Source organism: Alosa sapidissima, chromosome 2 (assembly GCF_018492685.1).
Source record: "Alosa sapidissima isolate fAloSap1 chromosome 2, fAloSap1.pri, whole genome shotgun sequence".
NCBI classification, from domain to species: Eukaryota; Metazoa; Chordata; class Actinopteri; order Clupeiformes; family Clupeidae; genus Alosa; species Alosa sapidissima.
In genome coordinates this window covers 41,416,239-41,440,694 of record NC_055958.1, presented here as the reverse complement: position 1 = coordinate 41,440,694, position 24,456 = coordinate 41,416,239, and the positions used below count along the sequence as shown (strand labels likewise).

The window sequence follows — 24,456 nt, the reverse complement described above, 5'->3', positions numbered from 1 at the left end:
GTCATGCAGTTAATGGGATACTGTGCAGAGTTGGAAAGGTAAACTTAGAAACTGTTTCTGTTGCCTGTTGGTAAGGTACAGCCGTAGCTTACACCTGCAGGAGCGCTTGCTTGGGCGCCTGTGTTGCGCAATGCACTTTGCTCCTCTCATCTATACGACGCAGTTCCCATTTCTCCAAACCATACATAATTACAAGGACAAATATTGCTACACGAGGGAAATCAGTGTGGTGTCCGATGTGAAAAAATAGGTATAAATCTAGTGTACACATTTCCACGAATAACGGATGTGTTGATGACATAAATTAGGAAATTTTAGAGGACTTAATGAGACGTGATGTTGAACTGCATGCCAATGCCATTTAACCCAAATGCCCCAGCAGCAGCACGGGAGAGGAGAGCTTATCTGACAGATCTGCATTGTCTATACTCTATAGTGTATAGATTACATAGCAAAAATATCACCATGCATTCATAAGCTCGTGATTCAGTGAGAGTGATCCCAAAACATCGGAAAGTGACATTTCTGTATTACATTTTGTCAAGAGGAAAAATCAATAGCAAACTGTTCCCAACTGACTATAGCGCTGTGAACCGCTCCTGGCTGCGCCTGGCAATTCCGCCATCATAATAGCAATCCGCTATGGAACAAGCGTGCCTGTTGTTAAAGGGAATGAGATGATGCTCTGATTGGTTTATTGCACGTTACGCCCAAACCACACCCATGAGTAATGTAGCTACTTCAGACCACCCCATTTTAGATTTGCGTCGGGCACAACAGTCATGATCCCGCCGGTAAAATAGAAACAGCGCCCAAGATCCGCCGACAAAGCGATTTGCACAAAGTCAATTGCGCTAAAGTGAAAGATATAGCCCACTGTATTATAAGTATTCTTCCATTGGGCCTCATTAATGATCTCATCTCTGCTTCTGGTTTCTTTAGGTCCCAGTGGTAAGTACCAGAGAGGAGTTGGAGTGTTTGGGTTTCTTTAGGAGGGAGGGGGTCATCATGGTCATCAGGCCTGGTAACACACACCCACACACACACACACACACCACACACATACACACACCACATACACACATACTCACACACACACACCACACACACACACACAAATACTCACACACACACACACCACACACATACACACACCACACACACACACCACATACACACACACACACACACACACACACTGTATTATGAGTTTTCTTACTGTATGTCCTCATGTATGTGTGCGTGTGTGATGTGTGTGTCCATTGGGCCTCATTAATGATCTCATCTCTGCTTCTGGTTTCTTTAGATATGATGATGAGACGTAAGTACCAGAGAGGAGTTGGAGTGTTTGGGTTTCTTTAGGAGGGAGGGGGGTCATCACATACACACCACATACACACATACTCACACACACACACACCACACACACACACACACACACCACACACATACACACACCACATACACACACACACACAAACACACTGTATTATGAATATTCTTACTTTATGTCCTCATATAATGTGATGTCTGTGTCCATTGGGGAAGTACCACACACACACCACACACACACACACATACTCAGACATACACACACACCACACACCACACAAACACACACACATACACCACACGCACACACACACACACACACACACACACACACACACACACACGCACACACACTGTATTATAAGTATTCTTCCATTGGGCCTCATTAATGATCTCATCTGCTTCTGGTTTCTTTAGATGCTGCATTTGGTAAGTACCAGAGAGGAGTTGGAGTGTTTGGGTTTCTTTAGGAGGGAGGGGGGTCATCATGGTCATCAGGCCTGGTAACACACACACACATACACACACACCACACACCACACACACACATACTCACACACACCACACACACCCACACACATACACAGTTGTAGTGACCAAGTGAAAAGTGATGAGAGCATGAACATGTGAAACACACACACACACACACACACACACACACACACACACACACACACACACACAGTTGTGGTCACCCATGTGCAAAGTGATAAAAGCATGAGCACACACTCACACACATGCAAACACACACACACACACACACACTGTATTATGTGTATTCTTACTGTATGTCCTCATGTAATGTGATGTGTGTGTCCATTGGGCCTCATTAATGATCTCATCTCTGCTTCTGGTTTCTTTAGGTCCCAGTGGTAAGTACCAGAGAGGAGTTGGAGTGTTTGGGTTTCTTTAGGAGGGAGGGGGTCATCATGGTCATCAGGCCTGGTAACACACACACACACACACGTACACACACACACACACACACACTGGGCTCTATCTCCAGCGCAATTGACTTTGTATACTCGCGCATTTGTCTTTCCTATTTTGCATTCAGCGCATATTGGAATTTTCCCTCCGCAGGTACATGTGCGCCCACGGGGGCGTTTCAGCGAAAAGAGGGGGCGTGTTCCGGCGCAAACGGTCCCTGTTGATATTTTGCAGTTTCAGAATACAATTCCGCCACAGACCAGGAACCTCATGGTCTAAAGTCAGTGGCGCAAATTCAGATGCTATTTCAAGGGCGCATGCATGGCCACAGGCCTGCAGAAATGAACACTATGCACATCGATCTACAGACACCCTGTGCACAGATGGAAACATTCAAAGCCTTGATAATATTTGTCCATTTCCCGGTTTTGTTCGTGCATTGGTCAACTAAAAATTTAGTAGCCTATATAGTACATCTACATGCAATATCTTTACAACAACAATGCCTAATTACGACCTATTAATTTGGACAACTTTATACAGCCCTATAAAGGCTAAAGTTACCTTTAGTTTTGTTTCAATTTACCGTTGTGTATGGCTTTAAACAGTGTGTGCGCTTTAACATCAGCCTATAAGCATTATTCCAGCTGTGCTAAGGTTTTGACAAGCACCACACCTACCTTGTTGTAGCCCATCTGAAATAACTCCAAGCTTTGCTATGTTCCCTCCATCCTTTCGTTGTTTTCAAAAAATGTTTTATATCCATGATGGCCTTGAAGTCTTGAGTTTGTGAATTGCTTAAATCAGCTTATTATGTGCTGTTAACCAGCAACCATAGACAGTAAAAGAAAGCAGCAAGTAGCCTTGGCTACAATTTCTGTAGTTGCTGCGTCCATTCATTGTTATTCTCTCTCCTGCTCAAACAAAAGTTGTGCGTGCATTAAGTTGATGATAACGTGTTTACAAACTCTACTTTACAGAAAATATTGTAAATAGCCTATTGTCATGCAGTTAATGGGATACTGTGCAGAGTTGGAAAGGTAAACTTAGAAACTGTTTCTGTTGCCTGTTGGTAAGGTACAGCCGTAGCTTACACCTGCAGGAGCGCTTGCTTGGGCGCCTGTGTTGCGCAATGCACTTTGCTCCTCTCATCTATACGACGCAGTTCCCATTTCTCCAAACCATACATAATTACAAGGACAAATATTGCTACACGAGGGAAATCAGTGTGGTGTCCGATGTGAAAAAATAGGTATAAATCTAGTGTACACATTTCCACGAATAACGGATGTGTTGTTGACATAAATTAGGAAATTTTAGAGGACTTAATGAGACGTGATGTTGAACTGCATGCCAATGCCATTTAACCCAAATGCCCCAGCAGCAGCACGGGAGAGGAGAGCTTATCTGACAGATCTGCATTGTCTATACTCTATAGTGTATAGATTACATAGCAAAAATATCACCATGCATTCATAAGCTCGTGATTCAGTGAGAGTGATCCCAAAACATCGGAAAGTGACATTTCTGTATTACATTTTGTCAAGAGGAAAAATCAATAGCAAACTGTTCCCAACTGACTATAGCGCTGTGAACCGCTCCTGGCTGCGCCTGGCAATTCCGCCATCATAATAGCAATCCGCTATGGAACAAGCGTGCCTGTTGTTAAAGGGAATGAGATGATGCTCTGATTGGTTTATTGCACGTTACGCCCAAACCACACCCATGAGTAATGTAGCTACTTCAGACCACCCCATTTTAGATTTGCGTCGGGCACAACAGTCATGATCCCGCCGGTAAAATAGAAACAGCGCCCAAGATCCGCCGACAAAGCGATTTGCACAAAGTCAATTGCGCTAAAGTGAAAGATATAGCCCACTGTATTATAAGTATTCTTCCATTGGGCCTCATTAATGATCTCATCTCTGCTTCTGGTTTCTTTAGGTCCCAGTGGTAAGTACCAGAGAGGAGTTGGAGTGTTTGGGTTTCTTTAGGAGGGAGGGGGTCATCATGGTCATCAGGCCTGGTAACACACACCCACACACACACACACACACCACACACATACACACACCACATACACACATACTCACACACACACACCACACACACACACACAAATACTCACACACACACACACCACACACATACACACACCACACACACACACCACATACACACACACACACACACACACACACTGTATTATGAGTTTTCTTACTGTATGTCCTCATGTATGTGTGCGTGTGTGATGTGTGTGTCCATTGGGCCTCATTAATGATCTCATCTCTGCTTCTGGTTTCTTTAGATATGATGATGAGACGTAAGTACCAGAGAGGAGTTGGAGTGTTTGGGTTTCTTTAGGAGGGAGGGGGGTCATCACATACACACCACATACACACATACTCACACACACACACACCACACACACACACACACACACCACACACATACACACACCACATACACACACACACACAAACACACTGTATTATGAATATTCTTACTTTATGTCCTCATATAATGTGATGTCTGTGTCCATTGGGGAAGTACCACACACACACCACACACACACACACATACTCAGACATACACACACACCACACACCACACAAACACACACACATACACCACACGCACACACACACACACACACACACACACACACACACACACACGCACACACACTGTATTATAAGTATTCTTCCATTGGGCCTCATTAATGATCTCATCTGCTTCTGGTTTCTTTAGATGCTGCATTTGGTAAGTACCAGAGAGGAGTTGGAGTGTTTGGGTTTCTTTAGGAGGGAGGGGGGTCATCATGGTCATCAGGCCTGGTAACACACACACACATACACACACACCACACACCACACACACACATACTCACACACACCACACACACCCACACACATACACAGTTGTAGTGACCAAGTGAAAAGTGATGAGAGCATGAACATGTGAAACACACACACACACACACACACACACACACACACACACACACACACACACACAGTTGTGGTCACCCATGTGCAAAGTGATAAAAGCATGAGCACACACTCACACACATGCAAACACACACACACACACACACACTGTATTATGTGTATTCTTACTGTATGTCCTCATGTAATGTGATGTGTGTGTCCATTGGGCCTCATTAATGATCTCATCTCTGCTTCTGGTTTCTTTAGGTCCCAGTGGTAAGTACCAGAGAGGAGTTGGAGTGTTTGGGTTTCTTTAGGAGGGAGGGGGTCATCATGGTCATCAGGCCTGGTAACACACACACACACACACGTACACACACACACACACACACACTGGGCTCTATCTCCAGCGCAATTGACTTTGTATACTCGCGCATTTGTCTTTCCTATTTTGCATTCAGCGCATATTGGAATTTTCCCTCCGCAGGTACATGTGCGCCCACGGGGGCGTTTCAGCGAAAAGAGGGGGCGTGTTCCGGCGCAAACGGTCCCTGTTGATATTTTGCAGTTTCAGAATACAATTCCGCCACAGACCAGGAACCTCATGGTCTAAAGTCAGTGGCGCAAATTCAGATGCTATTTCAAGGGCGCATGCATGGCCACAGGCCTGCAGAAATGAACACTATGCACATCGATCTACAGACACCCTGTGCACAGATGGAAACATTCAAAGCCTTGATAATATTTGTCCATTTCCCGGTTTTGTTCGTGCATTGGTCAACTAAAAATTTAGTAGCCTATATAGTACATCTACATGCAATATCTTTACAACAACAATGCCTAATTACGACCTATTAATTTGGACAACTTTATACAGCCCTATAAAGGCTAAAGTTACCTTTAGTTTTGTTTCAATTTACCGTTGTGTATGGCTTTAAACAGTGTGTGCGCTTTAACATCAGCCTATAAGCATTATTCCAGCTGTGCTAAGGTTTTGACAAGCACCACACCTACCTTGTTGTAGCCCATCTGAAATAACTCCAAGCTTTGCTATGTTCCCTCCATCCTTTCGTTGTTTTCAAAAAATGTTTTATATCCATGATGGCCTTGAAGTCTTGAGTTTGTGAATTGCTTAAATCAGCTTATTATGTGCTGTTAACCAGCAACCATAGACAGTAAAAGAAAGCAGCAAGTAGCCTTGGCTACAATTTCTGTAGTTGCTGCGTCCATTCATTGTTATTCTCTCTCCTGCTCAAACAAAAGTTGTGCGTGCATTAAGTTGATGATAACGTGTTTACAAACTCTACTTTACAGAAAATATTGTAAATAGCCTATTGTCATGCAGTTAATGGGATACTGTGCAGAGTTGGAAAGGTAAACTTAGAAACTGTTTCTGTTGCCTGTTGGTAAGGTACAGCCGTAGCTTACACCTGCAGGAGCGCTTGCTTGGGCGCCTGTGTTGCGCAATGCACTTTGCTCCTCTCATCTATACGACGCAGTTCCCATTTCTCCAAACCATACATAATTACAAGGACAAATATTGCTACACGAGGGAAATCAGTGTGGTGTCCGATGTGAAAAAATAGGTATAAATCTAGTGTACACATTTCCACGAATAACGGATGTGTTGTTGACATAAATTAGGAAATTTTAGAGGACTTAATGAGACGTGATGTTGAACTGCATGCCAATGCCATTTAACCCAAATGCCCCAGCAGCAGCACGGGAGAGGAGAGCTTATCTGACAGATCTGCATTGTCTATACTCTATAGTGTATAGATTACATAGCAAAAATATCACCATGCATTCATAAGCTCGTGATTCAGTGAGAGTGATCCCAAAACATCGGAAAGTGACATTTCTGTATTACATTTTGTCAAGAGGAAAAATCAATAGCAAACTGTTCCCAACTGACTATAGCGCTGTGAACCGCTCCTGGCTGCGCCTGGCAATTCCGCCATCATAATAGCAATCCGCTATGGAACAAGCGTGCCTGTTGTTAAAGGGAATGAGATGATGCTCTGATTGGTTTATTGCACGTTACGCCCAAACCACACCCATGAGTAATGTAGCTACTTCAGACCACCCCATTTTAGATTTGCGTCGGGCACAACAGTCATGATCCCGCCGGTAAAATAGAAACAGCGCCCAAGATCCGCCGACAAAGCGATTTGCACAAAGTCAATTGCGCTAAAGTGAAAGATATAGCCCACTGTATTATAAGTATTCTTCCATTGGGCCTCATTAATGATCTCATCTCTGCTTCTGGTTTCTTTAGGTCCCAGTGGTAAGTACCAGAGAGGAGTTGGAGTGTTTGGGTTTCTTTAGGAGGGAGGGGGTCATCATGGTCATCAGGCCTGGTAACACACACCCACACACACACACACACACCACACACATACACACACACCACACACATACACACACCACATACACACATACTCACACACACACACCACACACACACACACAAATACTCACACACACACACACCACACACATACACACACCACACACACACACCACATACACACACACACACACACACACACTGTATTATGAGTTTTCTTACTGTATGTCCTCATGTATGTGTGCGTGTGTGATGTGTGTGTCCATTGGGCCTCATTAATGATTTCATCTCTGCTTCTGGTTTCTTTAGATATGATGATGAGACGTAAGTACCAGAGAGGAGTTGGAGTGTTTGGGTTTCTTTAGGAGGGAGGGGGGTCATCACATACACACCACATACACACATACTCACACACACACACACCACACACACACACACACACACCACACACATACACACACCACATACACACACACACACAAACACACTGTATTATGAATATTCTTACTTTATGTCCTCATATAATGTGATGTCTGTGTCCATTGGGGAAGTACCACACACACACCACACACACACACACATACTCAGACATACACACACACCACACACCACACAAACACACACACATACACCACACGCACACACACACACACACACACACACACACGCACACACACTGTATTATAAGTATTCTTCCATTGGGCCTCATTAATGATCTCATCTGCTTCTGGTTTCTTTAGATGCTGCATTTGGTAAGTACCAGAGAGGAGTTGGAGTGTTTGGGTTTCTTTAGGAGGGAGGGGGGTCATCATGGTCATCAGGCCTGGTAACACACACACACATACACACACACCACACACCACACACACACATACTCACACACACCACACACACCCACACACATACACAGTTGTAGTGACCAAGTGAAAAGTGATGAGAGCATGAACATGTGAAACACACACACACACACACACACACACACACACACACACACACAGTTGTGGTCACCCATGTGCAAAGTGATAAAAGCATGAGCACACACTCACACACATGCAAACACACACACACACACACACACACTGTATTATGTGTATTCTTACTGTATGTCCTCATGTAATGTGATGTGTGTGTCCATTGGGCCTCATTAATGATCTCATCTCTGCTTCTGGTTTCTTTAGGTCCCAGTGGTAAGTACCAGAGAGGAGTTGGAGTGTTTGGGTTTCTTTAGGAGGGAGGGGGTCATCATGGTCATCAGGCCTGGTAACACACACACACACACACGTACACACACACACACACACACACTGGGCTCTATCTCCAGCGCAATTGACTTTGTATACTCGCGCATTTGTCTTTCCTATTTTGCATTCAGCGCATATTGGAATTTTCCCTCCGCAGGTACATGTGCGCCCACGGGGGCGTTTCAGCGAAAAGAGGGGGCGTGTTCCGGCGCAAACGGTCCCTGTTGATATTTTGCAGTTTCAGAATACAATTCCGCCACAGACCAGGAACCTCATGGTCTAAAGTCAGTGGCGCAAATTCAGATGCTATTTCAAGGGCGCATGCATGGCCACAGGCCTGCAGAAATGAACACTATGCACATCGATCTACAGACACCCTGTGCACAGATGGAAACATTCAAAGCCTTGATAATATTTGTCCATTTCCCGGTTTTGTTCGTGCATTGGTCAACTAAAAATTTAGTAGCCTATATAGTACATCTACATGCAATATCTTTACAACAACAATGCCTAATTACGACCTATTAATTTGGACAACTTTATACAGCCCTATAAAGGCTAAAGTTACCTTTAGTTTTGTTTCAATTTACCGTTGTGTATGGCTTTAAACAGTGTGTGCGCTTTAACATCAGCCTATAAGCATTATTCCAGCTGTGCTAAGGTTTTGACAAGCACCACACCTACCTTGTTGTAGCCCATCTGAAATAACTCCAAGCTTTGCTATGTTCCCTCCATCCTTTCGTTGTTTTCAAAAAATGTTTTATATCCATGATGGCCTTGAAGTCTTGAGTTTGTGAATTGCTTAAATCAGCTTATTATGTGCTGTTAACCAGCAACCATAGACAGTAAAAGAAAGCAGCAAGTAGCCTTGGCTACAATTTCTGTAGTTGCTGCGTCCATTCATTGTTATTCTCTCTCCTGCTCAAACAAAAGTTGTGCGTGCATTAAGTTGATGATAACGTGTTTACAAACTCTACTTTACAGAAAATATTGTAAATAGCCTATTGTCATGCAGTTAATGGGATACTGTGCAGAGTTGGAAAGGTAAACTTAGAAACTGTTTCTGTTGCCTGTTGGTAAGGTACAGCCGTAGCTTACACCTGCAGGAGCGCTTGCTTGGGCGCCTGTGTTGCGCAATGCACTTTGCTCCTCTCATCTATACGACGCAGTTCCCATTTCTCCAAACCATACATAATTACAAGGACAAATATTGCTACACGAGGGAAATCAGTGTGGTGTCCGATGTGAAAAAATAGGTATAAATCTAGTGTACACATTTCCACGAATAACGGATGTGTTGATGACATAAATTAGGAAATTTTAGAGGACTTAATGAGACGTGATGTTGAACTGCATGCCAATGCCATTTAACCCAAATGCCCCAGCAGCAGCACGGGAGAGGAGAGCTTATCTGACAGATCTGCATTGTCTATACTCTATAGTGTATAGATTACATAGCAAAAATATCACCATGCATTCATAAGCTCGTGATTCAGTGAGAGTGATCCCAAAACATCGGAAAGTGACATTTCTGTATTACATTTTGTCAAGAGGAAAAATCAATAGCAAACTGTTCCCAACTGACTATAGCGCTGTGAACCGCTCCTGGCTGCGCCTGGCAATTCCGCCATCATAATAGCAATCCGCTATGGAACAAGCGTGCCTGTTGTTAAAGGGAATGAGATGATGCTCTGATTGGTTTATTGCACGTTACGCCCAAACCACACCCATGAGTAATGTAGCTACTTCAGACCACCCCATTTTAGATTTGCGTCGGGCACAACAGTCATGATCCCGCCGGTAAAATAGAAACAGCGCCCAAGATCCGCCGACAAAGCGATTTGCACAAAGTCAATTGCGCTAAAGTGAAAGATATAGCCCACTGTATTATAAGTATTCTTCCATTGGGCCTCATTAATGATCTCATCTCTGCTTCTGGTTTCTTTAGGTCCCAGTGGTAAGTACCAGAGAGGAGTTGGAGTGTTTGGGTTTCTTTAGGAGGGAGGGGGTCATCATGGTCATCAGGCCTGGTAACACACACCCACACACACACACACACACCACACACATACACACACACCACACACATACACACACCACATACACACATACTCACACACACACACCACACACACACACACAAATACTCACACACACACACACCACACACATACACACACCACACACACACACCACATACACACACACACACACACACACACTGTATTATGAGTTTTCTTACTGTATGTCCTCATGTATGTGTGCGTGTGTGATGTGTGTGTCCATTGGGCCTCATTAATGATTTCATCTCTGCTTCTGGTTTCTTTAGATATGATGATGAGACGTAAGTACCAGAGAGGAGTTGGAGTGTTTGGGTTTCTTTAGGAGGGAGGGGGGTCATCACATACACACCACATACACACATACTCACACACACACACACCACACACACACACACACACACCACACACATACACACACCACATACACACACACACACAAACACACTGTATTATGAATATTCTTACTTTATGTCCTCATATAATGTGATGTCTGTGTCCATTGGGGAAGTACCACACACACACCACACACACACACACATACTCAGACATACACACACACCACACACCACACAAACACACACACATACACCACACGCACACACACACACACACACACACACACACACACACACACACGCACACACACTGTATTATAAGTATTCTTCCATTGGGCCTCATTAATGATCTCATCTGCTTCTGGTTTCTTTAGATGCTGCATTTGGTAAGTACCAGAGAGGAGTTGGAGTGTTTGGGTTTCTTTAGGAGGGAGGGGGGTCATCATGGTCATCAGGCCTGGTAACACACACACACATACACACACACCACACACCACACACACACATACTCACACACACCACACACACCCACACACATACACAGTTGTAGTGACCAAGTGAAAAGTGATGAGAGCATGAACATGTGAAACACACACACACACACACACACACACACACACACACACACACACAGTTGTGGTCACCCATGTGCAAAGTGATAAAAGCATGAGCACACACTCACACACATGCAAACACACACACACACACACACACACTGTATTATGTGTATTCTTACTGTATGTCCTCATGTAATGTGATGTGTGTGTCCATTGGGCCTCATTAATGATCTCATCTCTGCTTCTGGTTTCTTTAGGTCCCAGTGGTAAGTACCAGAGAGGAGTTGGAGTGTTTGGGTTTCTTTAGGAGGGAGGGGGTCATCATGGTCATCAGGCCTGGTAACACACACACACACACACGTACACACACACACACACACACACTGGGCTCTATCTCCAGCGCAATTGACTTTGTATACTCGCGCATTTGTCTTTCCTATTTTGCATTCAGCGCATATTGGAATTTTCCCTCCGCAGGTACATGTGCGCCCACGGGGGCGTTTCAGCGAAAAGAGGGGGCGTGTTCCGGCGCAAACGGTCCCTGTTGATATTTTGCAGTTTCAGAATACAATTCCGCCACAGACCAGGAACCTCATGGTCTAAAGTCAGTGGCGCAAATTCAGATGCTATTTCAAGGGCGCATGCATGGCCACAGGCCTGCAGAAATGAACACTATGCACATCGATCTACAGACACCCTGTGCACAGATGGAAACATTCAAAGCCTTGATAATATTTGTCCATTTCCCGGTTTTGTTCGTGCATTGGTCAACTAAAAATTTAGTAGCCTATATAGTACATCTACATGCAATATCTTTACAACAACAATGCCTAATTACGACCTATTAATTTGGACAACTTTATACAGCCCTATAAAGGCTAAAGTTACCTTTAGTTTTGTTTCAATTTACCGTTGTGTATGGCTTTAAACAGTGTGTGCGCTTTAACATCAGCCTATAAGCATTATTCCAGCTGTGCTAAGGTTTTGACAAGCACCACACCTACCTTGTTGTAGCCCATCTGAAATAACTCCAAGCTTTGCTATGTTCCCTCCATCCTTTCGTTGTTTTCAAAAAATGTTTTATATCCATGATGGCCTTGAAGTCTTGAGTTTGTGAATTGCTTAAATCAGCTTATTATGTGCTGTTAACCAGCAACCATAGACAGTAAAAGAAAGCAGCAAGTAGCCTTGGCTACAATTTCTGTAGTTGCTGCGTCCATTCATTGTTATTCTCTCTCCTGCTCAAACAAAAGTTGTGCGTGCATTAAGTTGATGATAACGTGTTTACAAACTCTACTTTACAGAAAATATTGTAAATAGCCTATTGTCATGCAGTTAATGGGATACTGTGCAGAGTTGGAAAGGTAAACTTAGAAACTGTTTCTGTTGCCTGTTGGTAAGGTACAGCCGTAGCTTACACCTGCAGGAGCGCTTGCTTGGGCGCCTGTGTTGCGCAATGCACTTTGCTCCTCTCATCTATACGACGCAGTTCCCATTTCTCCAAACCATACATAATTACAAGGACAAATATTGCTACACGAGGGAAATCAGTGTGGTGTCCGATGTGAAAAAATAGGTATAAATCTAGTGTACACATTTCCACGAATAACGGATGTGTTGTTGACATAAATTAGGAAATTTTAGAGGACTTAATGAGACGTGATGTTGAACTGCATGCCAATGCCATTTAACCCAAATGCCCCAGCAGCAGCACGGGAGAGGAGAGCTTATCTGACAGATCTGCATTGTCTATACTCTATAGTGTATAGATTACATAGCAAAAATATCACCATGCATTCATAAGCTCGTGATTCAGTGAGAGTGATCCCAAAACATCGGAAAGTGACATTTCTGTATTACATTTTGTCAAGAGGAAAAATCAATAGCAAACTGTTCCCAACTGACTATAGCGCTGTGAACCGCTCCTGGCTGCGCCTGGCAATTCCGCCATCATAATAGCAATCCGCTATGGAACAAGCGTGCCTGTTGTTAAAGGGAATGAGATGATGCTCTGATTGGTTTATTGCACGTTACGCCCAAACCACACCCATGAGTAATGTAGCTACTTCAGACCACCCCATTTTAGATTTGCGTCGGGCACAACAGTCATGATCCCGCCGGTAAAATAGAAACAGCGCCCAAGATCCGCCGACAAAGCGATTTGCACAAAGTCAATTGCGCTAAAGTGAAAGATATAGCCCACTGTATTATAAGTATTCTTCCATTGGGCCTCATTAATGATCTCATCTCTGCTTCTGGTTTCTTTAGGTCCCAGTGGTAAGTACCAGAGAGGAGTTGGAGTGTTTGGGTTTCTTTAGGAGGGAGGGGGTCATCATGGTCATCAGGCCTGGTAACACACACCCACACACACACACACACACCACACACATACACACACACCACACACATACACACACCACATACACACATACTCACACACACACACCACACACACACACACAAATACTCACACACACACACACCACACACATACACACACCACACACACACACCACATACACACACACACACACACACACACTGTATTATGAGTTTTCTTACTGTATGTCCTCATGTATGTGTGCGTGTGTGATGTGTGTGTCCATTGGGCCTCATTAATGATTTCATCTCTGCTTCTGGTTTCTTTAGATATGATGATGAGACGTAAGTACCAGAGAGGAGTTGGAGTGTTTGGGTTTCTTTAGGAGGGAGGGGGGTCATCACATACACACCACATACACACATACTCACACACACACACACCACACACACACACACACACACCACACACATACACACACCACATACACACACACACACAAACACACTGTATTATGAATATTCTTACTTTATGTCCTCATATAATGTGATGTCTGTGTCCATTGGGGAAGTACCACACACACACCACACACACACACACATACTCAGACATACACACACACCACACACCACACAAACACACACACATACACCACACGCACACACACACACACACACACACACACACGCACACACACTGTATTATAAGTATTCTTCCATTGGGCCTCATTAATGATCTCATCTGCTTCTGGTTTCTTTAGATGCTGCATTTGGTAAGTACCAGAGAGGAGTTGGAGTGTTTGGGTTTCTTTAGGAGGGAGGGGGGTCATCATGGTCATCAGGCCTGGTAACACACACACACATACACACACACCACACACCACACACACACATACTCACACACACCACACACACCCACACACATACACAGTTGTAGTGACCAAGTGAAAAGTGATGAGAGCATGAACATGTGAAACACACACACACACACACACACACACACACACACACACACACACACAGTTGTGGTCACCCATGTGCAAAGTGATAAAAGCATGAGCACACACTCACACACATGCAAACACACACACACACACACACACACTGTATTATGTGTATTCTTACTGTATGTCCTCATGTAATGTGATGTGTGTGTCCATTGGGCCTCATTAATGATCTCATCTCTGCTTCTGGTTTCTTTAGGTCCCAGTGGTAAGTACCAGAGAGGAGTTGGAGTGTTTGGGTTTCTTTAGGAGGGAGGGGGTCATCATGGTCATCAGGCCTGGTAACACACACACACACACACGTACACACACACACACACACACACTGGGCTCTATCTCCAGCGCAATTGACTTTGTATACTCGCGCATTTGTCTTTCCTATTTTGCATTCAGCGCATATTGGAATTTTCCCTCCGCAGGTACATGTGCGCCCACGGGGGCGTTTCAGCGAAAAGAGGGGGCGTGTTCCGGCGCAAACGGTCCCTGTTGATATTTTGCAGTTTCAGAATACAATTCCGCCACAGACCAGGAACCTCATGGTCTAAAGTCAGTGGCGCAAATTCAGATGCTATTTCAAGGGCGCATGCATGGCCACAGGCCTGCAGAAATGAACACTATGCACATCGATCTACAGACACCCTGTGCACAGATGGAAACATTCAAAGCCTTGATAATATTTGTCCATTTCCCGGTTTTGTTCGTGCATTGGTCAACTAAAAATTTAGTAGCCTATATAGTACATCTACATGCAATATCTTTACAACAACAATGCCTAATTACGACCTATTAATTTGGACAACTTTATACAGCCCTATAAAGGCTAAAGTTACCTTTAGTTTTGTTTCAATTTACCGTTGTGTATGGCTTTAAACAGTGTGTGCGCTTTAACATCAGCCTATAAGCATTATTCCAGCTGTGCTAAGGTTTTGACAAGCACCACACCTACCTTGTTGTAGCCCATCTGAAATAACTCCAAGCTTTGCTATGTTCCCTCCATCCTTTCGTTGTTTTCAAAAAATGTTTTATATCCATGATGGCCTTGAAGTCTTGAGTTTGTGAATTGCTTAAATCAGCTTATTATGTGCTGTTAACCAGCAACCATAGACAGTAAAAGAAAGCAGCAAGTAGCCTTGGCTACAATTTCTGTAGTTGCTGCGTCCATTCATTGTTATTCTCTCTCCTGCTCAAACAAAAGTTGTGCGTGCATTAAGTTGATGATAACGTGTTTACAAACTCTACTTTACAGAAAATATTGTAAATAGCCTATTGTCATGCAGTTAATGGGATACTGTGCAGAGTTGGAAAGGTAAACTTAGAAACTGTTTCTGTTGCCTGTTGGTAAGGTACAGCCGTAGCTTACACCTGCAGGAGCGCTTGCTTGGGCGCCTGTGTTGCGCAATGCACTTTGCTCCTCTCATCTATACGACGCAGTTCCCATTTCTCCAAACCATACATAATTACAAGGACAAATATTGCTACACGAGGGAAATCAGTGTGGTGTCCGATGTGAAAAAATAGGTATAAATCTAGTGTACACATTTCCACGAATAACGGATGTGTTGATGACATAAATTAGGAAATTTTAGAGGACTTAATGAGACGTGATGTTGAACTGCATGCCAATGCCATTTAACCCAAATGCCCCAGCAGCAGCACGGGAGAGGAGAGCTTATCTGACAGATCTGCATTGTCTATACTCTATAGTGTATAGATTACATAGCAAAAATATCACCATGCATTCATAAGCTCGTGATTCAGTGAGAGTGATCCCAAAACATCGGAAAGTGACATTTCTGTATTACATTTTGTCAAGAGGAAAAATCAATAGCAAACTGTTCCCAACTGACTATAGCGCTGTGAACCGCTCCTGGCTGCGCCTGGCAATTCCGCCATCATAATAGCAATCCGCTATGGAACAAGCGTGCCTGTTGTTAAAGGGAATGAGATGATGCTCTGATTGGTTTATTGCACGTTACGCCCAAACCACACCCATGAGTAATGTAGCTACTTCAGACCACCCCATTTTAGATTTGCGTCGGGCACAACAGTCATGATCCCGCCGGTAAAATAGAAACAGCGCCCAAGATCCGCCGACAAAGCGATTTGCACAAAGTCAATTGCGCTAAAGTGAAAGATATAGCCCACTGTATTATAAGTATTCTTCCATTGGGCCTCATTAATGATCTCATCTCTGCTTCTGGTTTCTTTAGGTCCCAGTGGTAAGTACCAGAGAGGAGTTGGAGTGTTTGGGTTTCTTTAGGAGGGAGGGGGTCATCATGGTCATCAGGCCTGGTAACACACACCCACACACACACACACACACCACACACATACACACACACCACACACATACACACACCACATACACACATACTCACACACACACACCACACACACACACACAAATACTCACACACACACACACCACACACATACACACACCACACACACACACCACATACACACACACACACACACACACACTGTATTATGAGTTTTCTTACTGTATGTCCTCATGTATGTGTGCGTGTGTGATGTGTGTGTCCATTGGGCCTCATTAATGATTTCATCTCTGCTTCTGGTTTCTTTAGATATGATGATGAGACGTAAGTACCAGAGAGGAGTTGGAGTGTTTGGGTTTCTTTAGGAGGGAGGGGGGTCATCACATACACACCACATACACACATACTCACACACACACACACCACACACACACACACACACACCACACACATACACACACCACATACACACACACACACAAACACACTGTATTATGAATATTCTTACTTTATGTCCTCATATAATGTGATGTCTGTGTCCATTGGGGAAGTACCACACACACACCACACACACACACACATACTCAGACATACACACACACCACACACCACACAAACACACACACATACACCACACGCACACACACACACACACACACACACACACACACACACACACGCACACACACTGTATTATAAGTATTCTTCCATTGGGCCTCATTAATGATCTCATCTGCTTCTGGTTTCTTTAGATGCTGCATTTGGTAAGTACCAGAGAGGAGTTGGAGTGTTTGGGTTTCTTTAGGAGGGAGGGGGGTCATCATGGTCATCAGGCCTGGTAACACACACACACATACACACACACCACACACCACACACACACATACTCACACACACCACACACACCCACACACATACACAGTTGTAGTGACCAAGTGAAAAGTGATGAGAGCATGAACATGTGAAACACACACACACACACACACACACACACACACACACACACACACAGTTGTGGTCACCCATGTGCAAAGTGATAAAAGCATGAGCACACACTCACACACATGCAAACACACACACACACACACACACACACTGTATTATGTGTATTCTTACTGTATGTCCTCATGTAATGTGATGTGTGTGTCCATTGGGCCTCATTAATGATCTCATCTCTGCTTCTGGTTTCTTTAGGTCCCAGTGGTAAGTACCAGAGAGGAGTTGGAGTGTTTGGGTTTCTTTAGGAGGGAGGGGGTCATCATGGTCATCAGGCCTGGTAACACACACACACACACACGTACACACACACACACACACACACTGGGCTCTATCTCCAGCGCAATTGACTTTGTATACTCGCGCATTTGTCTTTCCTATTTTGCATTCAGCGCATATTGGAATTTTCCCTCCGCAGGTACATGTGCGCCCACGGGGGCGTTTCAGCGAAAAGAGGGGGCGTGTTCCGGCGCAAACGGTCCCTGTTGATATTTTGCAGTTTCAGAATACAATTCCGCCACAGACCAGGAACCTCATGGTCTAAAGTCAGTGGCGCAAATTCAGATGCTATTTCAAGGGCGCATGCATGGCCACAGGCCTGCAGAAATGAACACTATGCACATCGATCTACAGACACCCTGTGCACAGATGGAAACATTCAAAGCCTTGATAATATTTGTCCATTTCCCGGTTTTGTTCGTGCATTGGTCAACTAAAAATTTAGTAGCCTATATAGTACATCTACATGCAATATCTTTACAACAACAATGCCTAATTACGACCTATTAATTTGGACAACTTTATACAGCCCTATAAAGGCTAAAGTTACCTTTAGTTTTGTTTCAATTTACCGTTGTGTATGGCTTTAAACAGTGTGTGCGCTTTAACATCAGCCTATAAGCATTATTCCAGCTGTGCTAAGGTTTTGACAAGCACCACACCTACCTTGTTGTAGCCCATCTGAAATAACTCCAAGCTTTGCTATGTTCCCTCCATCCTTTCGTTGTTTTCAAAAAATGTTTTATATCCATGATGGCCTTGAAGTCTTGAGTTTGTGAATTGCTTAAATCAGCTTATTATGTGCTGTTAACCAGCAACCATAGACAGTAAAAGAAAGCAGCAAGTAGCCTTGGCTACAATTTCTGTAGTTGCTGCGTCCATTCATTGTTATTCTCTCTCCTGCTCAAACAAAAGTTGTGCGTGCATTAAGTTGATGATAACGTGTTTACAAACTCTACTTTACAGAAAATATTGTAAATAGCCTATTGTCATGCAGTTAATGGGATACTGTGCAGAGTTGGAAAGGTAAACTTAGAAACTGTTTCTGTTGCCTGTTGGTAAGGTACAGCCGTAGCTTACACCTGCAGGAGCGCTTGCTTGGGCGCCTGTGTTGCGCAATGCACTTTGCTCCTCTCATCTATACGACGCAGTTCCCATTTCTCCAAACCATACATAATTACAAGGACAAATATTGCTACACGAGGGAAATCAGTGTGGTGTCCGATGTGAAAAAATAGGTATAAATCTAGTGTACACATTTCCACGAATAACGGATGTGTTGATGACATAAATTAGGAAATTTTAGAGGACTTAATGAGACGTGATGTTGAACTGCATGCCAATGCCATTTAACCCAAATGCCCCAGCAGCAGCACGGGAGAGGAGAGCTTATCTGACAGATCTGCATTGTCTATACTCTATAGTGTATAGATTACATAGCAAAAATATCACCATGCATTCATAAGCTCGTGATTCAGTGAGAGTGATCCCAAAACATCGGAAAGTGACATTTCTGTATTACATTTTGTCAAGAGGAAAAATCAATAGCAAACTGTTCCCAACTGACTATAGCGCTGTGAACCGCTCCTGGCTGCGCCTGGCAATTCCGCCATCATAATAGCAATCCGCTATGGAACAAGCGTGCCTGTTGTTAAAGGGAATGAGATGATGCTCTGATTGGTTTATTGCACGTTACGCCCAAACCACACCCATGAGTAATGTAGCTACTTCAGACCACCCCATTTTAGATTTGCGTCGGGCACAACAGTCATGATCCCGCCGGTAAAATAGAAACAGCGCCCAAGATCCGCCGACAAAGCGATTTGCACAAAGTCAATTGCGCTAAAGTGAAAGATATAGCCCACTGTATTATAAGTATTCTTCCATTGGGCCTCATTAATGATCTCATCTCTGCTTCTGGTTTCTTTAGGTCCCAGTGGTAAGTACCAGAGAGGAGTTGGAGTGTTTGGGTTTCTTTAGGAGGGAGGGGGTCATCATGGTCATCAGGCCTGGTAACACACACCCACACACACACACACACACCACACACATACACACACACCACACACATACACACACCACATACACACATACTCACACACACACACCACACACACACACACAAATACTCACACACACACACACCACACACATACACACACCACACACACACACCACATACACACACACACACACACACACACACTGTATTATGAGTTTTCTTACTGTATGTCCTCATGTATGTGTGCGTGTGTGATGTGTGTGTCCATTGGGCCTCATTAATGATTTCATCTCTGCTTCTGGTTTCTTTAGATATGATGATGAGACGTAAGTACCAGAGAGGAGTTGGAGTGTTTGGGTTTCTTTAGGAGGGAGGGGGGTCATCACATACACACCACATACACACATACTCACACACACACACACCACACACACACACACACACACCACACACATACACACACCACATACACACACACACACAAACACACTGTATTATGAATATTCTTACTTTATGTCCTCATATAATGTGATGTCTGTGTCCATTGGGGAAGTACCACACACACACCACACACACACACACATACTCAGACATACACACACACCACACACCACACAAACACACACACATACACCACACGCACACACACACACACACACACACACACACACACACACACGCACACACACTGTATTATAAGTATTCTTCCATTGGGCCTCATTAATGATCTCATCTGCTTCTGGTTTCTTTAGATGCTGCATTTGGTAAGTACCAGAGAGGAGTTGGAGTGTTTGGGTTTCTTTAGGAGGGAGGGGGGTCATCATGGTCATCAGGCCTGGTAACACACACACACATACACACACACCACACACCACACACACACATACTCACACACACCACACACACCCACACACATACACAGTTGTAGTGACCAAGTGAAAAGTGATGAGAGCATGAACATGTGAAACACACACACACACACACACACACACACACACACACACACACACAGTTGTGGTCACCCATGTGCAAAGTGATAAAAGCATGAGCACACACTCACACACATGCAAACACACACACACACACACACACTGTATTATGTGTATTCTTACTGTATGTCCTCATGTAATGTGATGTGTGTGTCCATTGGGCCTCATTAATGATCTCATCTCTGCTTCTGGTTTCTTTAGGTCCCAGTGGTAAGTACCAGAGAGGAGTTGGAGTGTTTGGGTTTCTTTAGGAGGGAGGGGGTCATCATGGTCATCAGGCCTGGTAACACACACACACACACACGTACACACACACACACACACACACACACACACACTGGGCTCTATCTCCAGCGCAATTGACTTTGTATACTCGCGCATTTGTCTTTCCTATTTTGCATTCAGCGCATATTGGAATTTTCCCTCCGCAGGTACATGTGCGCCCACGGGGGCGTTTCAGCGAAAAGAGGGGGCGTGTTCCGGCGCAAACGGTCCCTGTTGATATTTTGCAGTTTCAGAATACAATTCCGCCACAGACCAGGAACCTCATGGTCTAAAGTCAGTGGCGCAAATTCAGATGCTATTTCAAGGGCGCATGCATGGCCACAGGCCTGCAGAAATGAACACTATGCACATCGATCTACAGACACCCTGTGCACAGATGGAAACATTCAAAGCCTTGATAATATTTGTCCATTTCCCGGTTTTGTTCGTGCATTGGTCAACTAAAAATTTAGTAGCCTATATAGTACATCTACATGCAATATCTTTACAACAACAATGCCTAATTACGACCTATTAATTTGGACAACTTTATACAGCCCTATAAAGGCTAAAGTTACCTTTAGTTTTGTTTCAATTTACCGTTGTGTATGGCTTTAAACAGTGTGTGCGCTTTAACATCAGCCTATAAGCATTATTCCAGCTGTGCTAAGGTTTTGACAAGCACCACACCTACCTTGTTGTAGCCCATCTGAAATAACTCCAAGCTTTGCTATGTTCCCTCCATCCTTTCGTTGTTTTCAAAAAATGTTTTATATCCATGATGGCCTTGAAGTCTTGAGTTTGTGAATTGCTTAAATCAGCTTATTATGTGCTGTTAACCAGCAACCATAGACAGTAAAAGAAAGCAGCAAGTAGCCTTGGCTACAATTTCTGTAGTTGCTGCGTCCATTCATTGTTATTCTCTCTCCTGCTCAAACAAAAGTTGTGCGTGCATTAAGTTGATGATAACGTGTTTACAAACTCTACTTTACAGAAAATATTGTAAATAGCCTATTGTCATGCAGTTAATGGGATACTGTGCAGAGTTGGAAAGGTAAACTTAGAAACTGTTTCTGTTGCCTGTTGGTAAGGTACAGCCGTAGCTTACACCTGCAGGAGCGCTTGCTTGGGCGCCTGTGTTGCGCAATGCACTTTGCTCCTCTCATCTATACGACGCAGTTCCCATTTCTCCAAACCATACATAATTACAAGGACAAATATTGCTACACGAGGGAAATCAGTGTGGTGTCCGATGTGAAAAAATAGGTATAAATCTAGTGTACACATTTCCACGAATAACGGATGTGTTGATGACATAAATTAGGAAATTTTAGAGGACTTAATGAGACGTGATGTTGAACTGCATGCCAATGCCATTTAACCCAAATGCCCCAGCAGCAGCACGGGAGAGGAGAGCTTATCTGACAGATCTGCATTGTCTATACTCTATAGTGTATAGATTACATAGCAAAAATATCACCATGCATTCATAAGCTCGTGATTCAGTGAGAGTGATCCCAAAACATCGGAAAGTGACATTTCTGTATTACATTTTGTCAAGAGGAAAAATCAATAGCAAACTGTTCCCAACTGACTATAGCGCTGTGAACCGCTCCTGGCTGCGCCTGGCAATTCCGCCATCATAATAGCAATCCGCTATGGAACAAGCGTGCCTGTTGTTAAAGGGAATGAGATGATGCTCTGATTGGTTTATTGCACGTTACGCCCAAACCACACCCATGAGTAATGTAGCTACTTCAGACCACCCCATTTTAGATTTGCGTCGGGCACAACAGTCATGATCCCGCCGGTAAAATAGAAACAGCGCCCAAGATCCGCCGACAAAGCGATTTGCACAAAGTCAATTGCGCTAAAGTGAAAGATATAGCCCACTGTATTATAAGTATTCTTCCATTGGGCCTCATTAATGATCTCATCTCTGCTTCTGGTTTCTTTAGGTCCCAGTGGTAAGTACCAGAGAGGAGTTGGAGTGTTTGGGTTTCTTTAGGAGGGAGGGGGTCATCATGGTCATCAGGCCTGGTAACACACACCCACACACACACACACACACCACACACATACACACACACCACACACATACACACACCACATACACACATACTCACACACACACACCACACACACACACACAAATACTCACACACACACACACCACACACATACACACACCACACACACACACCACATACACACACACACACACACACACACTGTATTATGAGTTTTCTTACTGTATGTCCTCATGTATGTGTGCGTGTGTGATGTGTGTGTCCATTGGGCCTCATTAATGATTTCATCTCTGCTTCTGGTTTCTTTAGATATGATGATGAGACGTAAGTACCAGAGAGGAGTTGGAGTGTTTGGGTTTCTTTAGGAGGGAGGGGGGTCATCACATACACACCACATACACACATACTCACACACACACACACCACACACACACACACACACACCACACACATACACACACCACATACACACACACACACAAACACACTGTATTATGAATATTCTTACTTTATGTCCTCATATAATGTGATGTCTGTGTCCATTGGGGAAGTA

At 43.9% G+C, this 24,456-nt stretch overlaps 1 protein-coding gene across 1 annotated transcript in view; it reads left to right on the top strand.

The window, feature by feature from the left end:
• The window catches only part of LOC121697648 (trichohyalin-like), a 102,765-nt gene extending 78,534 nt beyond the window's left edge, over positions 1–24,231 (top strand). The window contains exons 19-36 of the mRNA XM_042079266.1: positions 943–951; positions 1,307–1,321; positions 2,196–2,204; positions 4,207–4,215; positions 4,571–4,585; positions 5,460–5,468; positions 7,471–7,479; positions 8,721–8,729; positions 10,732–10,740; positions 11,996–12,004; positions 14,007–14,015; positions 15,261–15,269; positions 17,272–17,280; positions 18,538–18,546; positions 20,549–20,557; positions 21,811–21,819; positions 23,832–23,865; positions 24,213–24,231. Coding sequence (XP_041935200.1) covers positions 943–951; positions 1,307–1,321; positions 2,196–2,204; positions 4,207–4,215; positions 4,571–4,585; positions 5,460–5,468; positions 7,471–7,479; positions 8,721–8,729; positions 10,732–10,740; positions 11,996–12,004; positions 14,007–14,015; positions 15,261–15,269; positions 17,272–17,280; positions 18,538–18,546; positions 20,549–20,557; positions 21,811–21,819; positions 23,832–23,865; positions 24,213–24,231 — 209 coding nt within the window. The remainder of the gene's footprint in view (positions 1–942; positions 952–1,306; positions 1,322–2,195; positions 2,205–4,206; positions 4,216–4,570; positions 4,586–5,459; positions 5,469–7,470; positions 7,480–8,720; positions 8,730–10,731; positions 10,741–11,995; positions 12,005–14,006; positions 14,016–15,260; positions 15,270–17,271; positions 17,281–18,537; positions 18,547–20,548; positions 20,558–21,810; positions 21,820–23,831; positions 23,866–24,212) is intronic.
• The last annotated feature ends 225 nt before the right edge of the window (positions 24,232–24,456 follow it).